This window comes from Bradysia coprophila, unplaced genomic scaffold (genome assembly GCF_014529535.1).
Source record: "Bradysia coprophila strain Holo2 unplaced genomic scaffold, BU_Bcop_v1 contig_193, whole genome shotgun sequence".
NCBI lineage: Eukaryota > Metazoa > Arthropoda > Insecta > Diptera > Sciaridae > Bradysia > Bradysia coprophila.
In genome coordinates this window covers 1,819,617-1,830,051 of record NW_023503456.1, presented here as the reverse complement: position 1 = coordinate 1,830,051, position 10,435 = coordinate 1,819,617, and the positions used below count along the sequence as shown (strand labels likewise).

The 10,435-nt window shown below is 40.2% G+C and overlaps 2 protein-coding genes across 2 annotated transcripts; one reads left to right on the top strand and one right to left on the bottom strand.

Annotated features, from left to right (window-relative positions):
* Positions 1 to 2,068: 2,068 nt before the first annotated feature.
* Positions 2,069 to 4,056, bottom strand: LOC119075195 (queuine tRNA-ribosyltransferase accessory subunit 2). Its single transcript, XM_037181589.1, has 5 exons — positions 3,842 to 4,056; positions 3,181 to 3,643; positions 2,744 to 3,119; positions 2,415 to 2,540; positions 2,069 to 2,351 (listed from the first exon to the last, which is right to left on the bottom strand). Exons 1-5 carry the CDS (start codon positions 3,998 to 4,000, stop codon positions 2,108 to 2,110), a joined length of 1,368 nt encoding a protein of 455 aa, XP_037037484.1. The 5' UTR covers positions 4,001 to 4,056; the 3' UTR covers positions 2,069 to 2,107.
* Positions 4,057 to 5,984: 1,928 nt separating this feature from the next.
* On the top strand, positions 5,985 to 8,894 carry LOC119075189. The gene is made up of 4 exons (XM_037181581.1): positions 5,985 to 6,639; positions 6,713 to 7,014; positions 7,076 to 7,376; positions 7,627 to 8,894. The coding sequence occupies exons 1-4, from the start codon at positions 6,059 to 6,061 to the stop codon at positions 8,705 to 8,707; spliced, it is 2,265 nt and encodes a 754-aa protein (XP_037037476.1). The 5' UTR covers positions 5,985 to 6,058; the 3' UTR covers positions 8,708 to 8,894.
* Positions 8,895 to 10,435: the final 1,541 nt, after the last annotated feature.

The following is a 10,435-nucleotide window of genomic DNA, read 5'->3' as shown; positions in this document are numbered from 1 at the left end:
ATTTTTTAAAGTCAATAATTAATTGAAATTTTTTTTTTTCTGAACTGAACTTTAGTTATTTGATCACTTTTATTATTCGTGTTATCGAACTTCTGTACTCGGTCGCCATATTAAGTAAAACAACCGAACTCTTTAGTGGTTTGCCAAAGACTAATTTTATTCAAGACAATTAATAAATTAAAAGTACAGTCTCCCCACTCTCTCTACATGCATATAATAACTGTGTACTGTATAATGTAATTGCCTAAATGTAGACAATTACATTACAAAAGTCTCAGAGTTTTACGAGTAGAACAGAGGGGCGTATGTGAAAAGTGTCAAAAATTGGAAATGGGTGGGTCAATTGGGGTTTTGGAGATATTTCTTGAATGGTGGCAGATAGAGAATTACTTTCGATTTTCGTCAAATTTTCGATTTTCGTCAAATTTTCCAAATTCGTCCAATTTTTGTCAAATTTTGGCTAAATTGCAGTTTATAATACAAACCCCGATTGGGACAAAAGTTGGTGGGATCGATAGGGGGAGGTACCCTGATGGCAAAACAACAAGAATTTGGGCGCGGAAGCCACTCCCCGAGACACCAGGGCCCTCCAAAGTTTTGACATTTTTTCAAACACGCTTTTTAGACGAAATCAATACTAGATGACCCCATCACACAACAGCACAACTTTATGTTCCTTGTACGAAATGCCGACGACTAGACTGCGCGCTTTAACATAACTTCATGTTCCTTGTTCGAAATGTCGACGACTACACTGCGCATTTCAACATAACTTCATTTTCCTTTCACGAAATGCCGACGACTAGACTGTGCACTTCAACATAACTTCATTTTCCTTGTACGAAGTGCCGACGACTACATAGAACCTACACAAACAATTAACTTTACTTTTGTGAGTCCTGGTCCGGAATTCGTTTCTGCGTCCCGATTCTTGTTATTTTGTCGTCAGGGGACCTGCCTCTAATAATTTCGTTAAAAAAAAACGAAAAATGTAAAAAATTTGAAAACTTTAGAGGGCCCTGGCGCCTCGGGGAGGGGTTTTCGCTTCACAATTCTTGTTGCTTTGTCATCAGGGGACGTGTCTTTAATAATTTCGTCAAAAATATGAAAACTTTGGAGGGCCCTTGTGTCTCAGGGAGGGGCTTCCGCGCCCAAATTCTTGTTGTTTTGTCATCAGGGGACCTTCCCCTATCGATCCCACCCACTTTCGCCTTAATCGGGGTTTGTACTATAAACTGCAATTTTGCCAAAAAAGACTGCGTCGCATGTGGCAGATAAATTTTCTTGCTGGTCTGTTCCGTAACATCTGCCACTTTGCGACGCAGACTTTTTTGGTAAAATTTTGGTGGTTAAGCGGTTATATTGCATCGTAGATGGTAGCATACTTCCGTAAGACTCTACTTCCCCTGAAAGTACGTGCAATTACCTTTCTAATGACACCCCACACGACTATGTACGTTTCGTGTACCTCGAGACATTTCTGTAAGAAAAGTGTGTGTTTTCAGTTTTTGATGACCTCTTACCAGCCACACAAGCTTCGAAGAATTTTTTTGAAAGTGGTTTTGGCTTCTAGGGTCGAACACCTTATGCTCAAAACGAACGACACATTGAAAACGTGTTTTGGTCCTAGTTTTCATTGATAGATGCAGCAATCGCAATTTTCAATAGAGAAATTTCTAACTTTATTTGACAGTTGCGACAATTTCGTCATGAAAACAAGGACCAAAACACGTTTTCAACGCCTCATTTGTTTTCAGCCTTACTGGGGACATATAAAAAATTCCAACCGAAAATGCGTCCGATTTTGGTGTGCTGTTTTTCAGAAGAATCCCTCACCACGTCATATTTGCCACCACAAATATTCATGCAGAACGCAGAACTTTCGAAAAGCTCTCCAAAGCGCACAGACAATGCGAAACGGTGATTTAACCCGGCCGAATAACTGTCGCAAGCGAATCTCGCTCTTAACGGGAAAATAGTTTGAGAGTAGAGCTTATAAGAGCGTTGATTCTGTGCTCTTCTCCGAGTTCTCATAAAACATTTCGTTAAAATAAACAAAACCGCCTTTACATTTACGCTACGAGCCACCTATGTATTTCGTTTCGATTCAATTTTCACACACTATGCTCCGCTCTGTTTCATCGCTAGCGACCGACTTTTTCACTTTTCTCTTTCCTTTTTCCGATTCGATCTGCTTGTTTTCGTTCTCGATCTGTTTCTGCATGTTTTCGTTCAGCAAGCATCTCTTTTCGAATTGTGTCCGGACCACGTCAATCAAAACGGGTATGTTGCCGTCGACAGCGGCTTGTCGAATGGTTTTAAAGAATTCCATGTACTGATGCGTATTGTGGCTGCAAGTGAAAGAAACTTATTTTCTCACAGTTTTGTCAATTAATACCATGAGGTGATCGTACATCGTTAACAGTATTGACGATAGCAGTTCCTTTGTGTTGATCAAATGGTGAATGTAAGCTCGGGTATGCTTTTCACACGACAAACATTTGCATCCCTGTAGTATGGGGTTAAAGTCCTCCTTATAGCTGGAATAAGAGAAATTCTTGCTTAATACACGCACAAACAACAGAGAAATGATAACAGATGGCGTTGCTGCCTCACCGGGCCGCAACACCATCTGTTATATCATTTCTTTTACAAACAAATACATAATGAAGCGATGCAGGAATGGAGAGCACTCCATGGAATATCTGTTCACCAATCAACATTAAAAACCTCGATCACTCACCTCGGGTCACTCAAATCCATATCGAATTCCCGATGCTCTCCTTTGACATCCACATCAAAACCGAAAGTCAGCGCGCATTTGTGCGTAGTGGCTAGGTAACAATAGGAACTATCAAAGACATCGACCCCCAATTGGATGAGTTGCAGCATCAGAACGGGATTGTACGGACCGAACATAACTTTGAATTTATCCGCGGGAAGCAGTTCGTTACATTTCTGAACAATGTCCTGGATGCTATCGATTTGTAATGAAGTCGCTGTGACTCCGTTACTATGGAAGCCATCCAAGAAGTAGCCATCGATGTCAGCATTGTGGACCAATATGTCCTTGATGAATTCTTCTCGATGCTTTGAACTGTAGCCACCTTCAATGGGAGCTGAAACGAATGAACCGGATACAGAAGTGACACGATGCAGGCCTGTTGGTCCATCCATTACCTACAAACAGTGATTGACCTTTCAATGTCTCCGACGTTCGATAGCGTTCGAGACAATGTCGGAAAAATTTCTTTGTTCTTTCAGCCGATTTAATCGTTCTCCTGTTCGAACACTCTGCATTCGTATCCCCGTCACACAAAGCATGGAAAATATCCGGCCGATGTGAAACCACTAAGTCCATGTACTGATCAGCTGAAATGGCTTTTCGACCCGTTCGCGTAAAAATCGACAGACTGTCTTTCTGATCACCGATGTCCGAAGTTTTGTAAACTTCACTGGGATTTCTGATCGTAAGGAAAGTTATGCCATCCGAACCGATGCCGGAAAACGATGCAATTCCTTTCCGGTATTCGGACAATGCGTCGTTCATTTGAATCGTCGAGTCGAGACAAATGGAATACGCCTGTGTCTCTGTCGTTACGTAGGAGAACACTTCTTGCGATAGGAATGGAATGATGGCACACTGGAATCAAATGACGATTAGGCTAGGGAATACTGTAGGCCGTCGGGTTCCTGCTGGCAATACGGTGTTTAAGTAGAGCGAGATGGAAAATCAACTCGGGGTCTGCTGTCATCGATAATACAAAAGAATCTGACAGAAGACCCGAGATGGAACAATAGGTTGTTATTTCGCCATCTCTCTCAATTAAACACTCTATACCTTAGTGTGATGCAACAATAACGGTGAATTGAGAACGATGTCGTTCTTCTGCAAGTGTCCCAGTCGCGGCGAACATTTCGTTAAAGTCTCAATCACGAATTTCATGTCGGTTTGCAGCAAAATTTGCAATTTAATTTCGATGAACGTAAACATAAACATACACCATGTGCGCGCAAACACTCTGTCATCAATTTAAATCATATGGTATGACGTGAATGACTCTACATAGGTGTCATATCGGTACGGCAGATCGGCACTTTACGTTCAGTTTCATCAACTTTCAGACTGTTCCGCGGGTTCCGTCAATTTGGTCACGTCTTAAATTACAAAACAGGGTGTCGATTCTCGTGAATTTAAGTATTTATAACTTGACAGTTGTCACCTTAAGGCGAGTACGGCGAGTACACAGTTTGTGAAAAATCGACACTCTGCAAAATGATTGAAAAATTGCGGCGCGACGTTTTGAATGTGCGAACTTAGGTTTCTGTTTTATGTGATTAATTGATAATTTACTAGTGGAAGGTCAATATTTCGCATCCCAGAACGAAAGGGAAATATTTTCAGCTAATAACTAATCCATAAATGACATAAAACAAAAACTTTAATTCGCACATTCAAAACTTCGCGCCGCAGTTATTCAATCATTTTGCAGAGTGTCAGTTTTTCAGTCATTTTTCACAAACTGTGTACTCATCTTTAGAGTAATCCATACGATTCGTAACTTTTAAGATGACAGCTGTCAATTTACTAAATCTTAAATTCACGAGAATCGGCGCCCAGGGCGTAGATTCTCATGCCTTTCTTAACTTAAAGAATTCGTAAATTCGTAAATTTTATACACTCAACTGTCAAGTGACGAATTCGTAAAGTTACGAACAGGATGAAAATCTACGCCCACGTATTAAGCCTAATACAAAGTTCGATAGACCGTGCAAAATGCATGTCATGACAAATATTTGACAGCCGACTCATACATTTTGCATGGGATGTATTTTTCAAATATTTATCAGACATTTTTCACGAACTGATGATGTTATGGTCCATAAGTCGTTATCTTGGACTAGCACATGTCACGAGTTAACTTTAATAAAAAGTACTTCAAAGGTTAGTCGTTCTATGTACACAGAGTGTTAACAGAGAACGAAGATCTATTAAATTTAACTGAGGGCAGCAGGGTGTTTTACTATCGAGGTTTCTCCATTTCATGTAATAAAATCAGACAACTGCCGATACACATAGCAACGCGAGTTTGACATAAAATTCTTTTGTTTTCAGGCCTTTTCCAATTGTATTGAAATACTTGCGAAAGTTACGCAATTTGGTCGATTGATTCATTTCAATCATCGAAATTGCGCAGCTTTCGCAAGTGTGAAGTTTCAAAACAATTGGAAATGTCCCGAAAACAAAAGAATTTTATGCCAAAGTCGCGTTGCTATGTGTATCGGCAGTTCGTTATAACAGTAACGCTAGTGTATCGGCAATCTATTGATGTCTAACAGTTCAACTGATTGAATCTAAAGTGTCCACTCCACTCAACAAAAAGTACTCCGTGAAAGAGCCGTGAGAGAGCGAGATGTCAAATAAACAAAGGAAAAATTGAAAAAATTCAATTTTGTCTCTCACACGGAGTACTTTTTTGGTAAGAGGAAACTAAGCATAAGAGTAATAAATTATACCTAGAGAGGAAATTTCGAACACAATTACGTAACATATGTGGTCCCAACATAAAATACGAAATGTTTATTAGTATGTGTTTGCCTTCTTAATTAAGATGGCAAATTCAACTATGAAAAGCGCAACGTATACATGTATTGGTGTAAAATAATACGAAATGTGTTGTTGGGACCACATTTCGTCGTACAAATTTCCTATCACTCTTAGGTCAAAATGCAAAGTTCGAATTTTCGAAATACGAATTTTGTATGTTTTTCACTGCTCTCGAGGCCAGTTAAGTGTAACTAAGCCAAAATCTCTCTCTTAAGAATCTATAGTGTTAAAAGAGCGATTAAACAGGGGACAAAACTGAGCTCGATGTCGATGGATGATATGTCAAAATTTCTACTCTCCTTTTAACATTGTGGTTTGCGATAGTTAAAGTGATTCGGCAGAATGGACTGGAATTGTTACTGCGTGTGATGTGTTATCCGGCTTACTGTCAGTCATTTATTAACTGGTTTTTATTTCTTCTTTGCTTTGTCCCTTAACACTAATTGTGTCATGTCTCATTTGAACAATTCATTCGATTATAATGTAAAATTACTTGGTTTACTACCACTACGCTTTGATTTTTCCAAGGACGAAAATATTGGCGTGAGATACCAAACTGATAAATTAAAAAAAGTCAAAAAACCGTCTGAAGATCACCATGAAGGTGAAATGGTATCTGAAGCGCAATTACTCCAGAACTCAGCTGTTGTAGAAGCAAAAATCATTCGCCACAGCAATCAAAAGAATACCGCAAATCGTACAGATGTTAGCGCTGAAAAAGATGAAGACACATCGGAGGCAGATGTTAAAACGAACGGTGAAAGTCAAGATGATATCGCATCATCAGCCAATGAATCGGTTCAAAAACTGAAAATCGAAGATAGTCGGGGCGATGATGTAAGTGAATGTAAGGACGGTGATAGTGAAACAAACGATAAGCAGATTAATCAGGACCGGGACTCGGGAGAAAATAATGATAAAAATAGCGAATCAGACAGTGATGACACAGCAGAAACATCGACAGAACCGGTTGATAAAACCATGAAAGAAGATCTCTCCGTCAGATTTCTGTACAGATCTTACTATAACGTGTAAGAGCCACTTCCGGCCCTGAGTATAATGAATGTGGTTCGATCAATAATAAGAGTTTTTCTGTCCTAAAAGTAATGGCCAGCAACCAGATTTTTTGACCTACCGACTGCCACTCATGTTTTTGGCTATAAAAGACGATCCGTACTTCTTCAAAGTCAACAAAGTCCGATTCAAACCGTATGGCTGCGACAATGAGATGGAATTCATTCAAATGCAATGGCCGATACAGCTAAATGAATTGTACAACCATCCGAAATACGACGCCTCCACTCACAAGGGCTGGTCAGGACCAACGTTCAACGAATGGGCCACAAAACAAGAAAAAACCAGCTCATGCGCAGCGTCGGCATCACCCAGTGAAACGGCGTCTCATGGTTCGTTGAGTGCGGTTTCTTTATTCCGACAAGCCACCGTGTTAATATTTTACATTCGCAGGAGCCGAGGAAAAGGGCGAGGACAATAATGATGACACTGAGAGCAATTCAACATACCATCGTGCGTTCATTCAAGCTGAACTTAAACCGAAAAGTGGAAGCGACGAACTCGGGTTCTCCGATTCGACAAGGGGATTCAATATCATCATTACAGCATTAGTTGGTGGTGTCTGGGATTTAGAAGAGGACCCAAATGATTACACGTGCATGCATTTGGCCGAAATGAGAACTGTCCAAGAGGAAATTCTACGCGAAACTCGATCAACGAGATACAGCCACCATACGGATTTCTTTTACAAACGGTGCGCTGCCGCCATATATTTGTATTGAATCAACGTACTTCAAGCTTGAGAAGCTTGAGTGGTGGTCTAAATAGAGTACTGAGTACTGGACACTTTGTCGAACAAATTTTGGTACAGTAAACCACTCTAACAAGCCGTTTCATACAAAATAGCGCTCTATTTGACAGCTGTCACTCGAAGCACACTTTCGCTTGAAGTGCGTTGATTGACTGGATCAGCTGATTGAAAATGTTGTTTCATTTCTACCCAGGGTCCGAATGCTGAGCAATTACTGGCAATGCTATTTAGCCGGCGAAACAAACTACTTGGTTGGAGTCAATGGTCCGGTGCGGGACCGAGAACCGAATGAAGATGCACCAAAGAAACGCCGACAAATCAACGAATTGCGACTGTACGACGTTGCGAAAATTCCCGATTTCATAAAGAAATGCGGTGCCGAACAAGGATTTCGTCCGTGGTCCAAAGAAATTCTACAAAATCGTCTGTACAAATCATTGCATGTCATTTATGACACGGTCAAAGATGCGCCCGTCGATACGGAATTTATGTTCGTCAAATACAACCAATTCGATCCACCTATTCATGATGTCGATGGCAGCGTTACTGGACCATATCTGCTAGCGTTTCGGCAACTGATCATTGAAGGACTTCCGACACCGTCCCAACCACAGTTAGTGAGAAATCTGATGGTATTGATGAGATATGCTGAACTTGTGGAGGATTTTTTCGATAGAAAATTCAAGCGTGAAGATGTCCCGAAAAAGGAGGAGAAAGAGAACTGCATCGTCCTGACATTTCAGGATGAAAATCTTCAGAAACTTTTTCTGTACAGAGCTGGCAGCATGTTGGAACGTATGAGCGAAATGAAGAAATTCCCACCTGATTGTGGTATGGAGAACCTAAGCGTTAAGAAAGTGTTCATGCAGAAACCTGTTCCACAACACGGCAACAATTCACAATCGTGGCGAAGTTCCAATTACCAGCAGCGACAAGCCACTGCGAACAACAACAATATGCAAGCATCACCAACCGCTGATAGCACACAATCATGGAGAAGTTCCAATCATCAGCAACCACAGTCAAGTTCGCGGAATTACGAAAATAACTGGAGACGAGGAGATTCTTCTGGCGATAATTTTCCGTCGTGGAGAAGTTCCAATCATCAGCAAAGACAGCCGAATCTCCAGAATAATAACTGGAGGCGCAAAGGTGGATCGGCTAATTTGAGAGAACAATCTCGGAACATGGATGATAGCAGAAGTCAACGTTATGGTGGACGAGTGAATGATGACGAGCAAAATTGGAGACGAAAGTCATATCGAGATAATTGAACTGGAAATTGCTGCGACAAGTTTGAACGATTAATGTTTTTACTCAATGTTCACATGGTCGTCTGTCATTGTTGCAGATGAATGTTTTCCAGTTTCAATTGACAAAGCGAATTTCAATAAAGTTATTGATACTTCGCCAACAGTGCTGTCAGCCTTTAAGAATTGATAAGCCGTTAACAAACTAAAATGTCTTTTGCCTATTTTTCACATTCATTTGACTTCGTATAAGTAACAATGCATACTGCCACTGCGCACACATAAACACAGCAGACGTGACACTACTATCCAATTAACCAGCAAATTTTTTTCCCTAATTTCGCTCGTCTAAATGGTCCCAAACTATACATGAAATTAATCCATACTAGTTCAACGAGCGTACGTCAAAATAGGTAGTCATTTGATCGAATTATTCTAAATCTTTTCAGAAGCTCAATTTGCATAGAATTTAGTCGATTTCCCTACAGCTTTGGTCGGGCAGTAGTGATTATAAAGTTCATTGAGGAGAACAAACTTGCTTAAGCTCATCGTCCTGAGGAGCTAGAGCTGGAAATAAAAAATGGCTGTACATTTCTATAAGAGAGAAATTGTTCCAAAAATGAATCATGTCCGGAGCGATAGCGGAGAACTTGACGCAGTCTAACCCCCAAAAAAAGAACGAAGAAAATTTTTTTAGACGCGGCAACTATGTATAGCCGAACATTTCATTTTCTGCCCTTTGGACTTTATCACCACAAAACCTATTCTATCATATTCTCGCTTCGAGCAAAACGAGCTATCACTCGACTATGTAGGTTTAAAATTGCCGGAGATACATCGTTTTGAAATTGGTCACTTTTCGTACAAAATACACCAATATATCGGTAGCAAGTAAAAGACTGATATATCGAATGTTTCTATCTGTCTATCTGTCGGTCTCGGAAACTAGTCAGCCGATCTCCATGAAATTTTGCAGGAGCCTCAGGGTGGGCATAAAAATGAAAATGTGATACGCCACTACCCCAGGAAAAATTGTTTTATTGGCCTCGAAGTGGTTTCTGTGGGTGGTTTTCGAGGGTCGAGAATGCGTTTTCGGCTGTAGCTTGGCTGTATTGAAACCTACAGAGGCGTGCACCCATCAAATGAAAGGTATCGAACAAACAAATAATTAGAAACATTGGTGCAGATTCGGTTGAGCTAGAGTGGTCAGAGTGACCAAATTTTGAGCTACTCGAGCGTGGGATGAAAGGAGTAACATTTTGTGGCTTATGAGATATAGAGTTACTTTCTTCGGTAAAGTCTCAGAGTTTTACGAGTAGAACATAAGGGCATATGTGAAAAATGTTGAAAGTTGGAAATGGGTGGGTCAATTATGTTTTTAGAGGTATTTCTTGAATGGTGGCAGGTAGATAGTTACTTTCTTCGGCAAAGTCTCAGAGTTTTATGAGTAGCACAGAGGGATTTTCGTCAAATTTTCTAATTTCGTCAAATTTTCGAATTTCGTCAAATTTTCAATTTTCGTCAAATTTTCGATTTTCGTTAAATTTTCGATTTTCGTTAAATTTTTTAATTAGAACTGTTCTAAAAAGCACTTCTAAAACGAGTGATATCCCAACAAAAATCTCATCGAGAAAAGTGTGACGCAGTCTTGGAAGTACAATTTCTAAAATGAATGACATCGCTAGAGTTGACGCTTTCAGCTTCGTTACGCAAAAATTAAATTTTACACCCAATTAGTGCAAACAAGCTGGC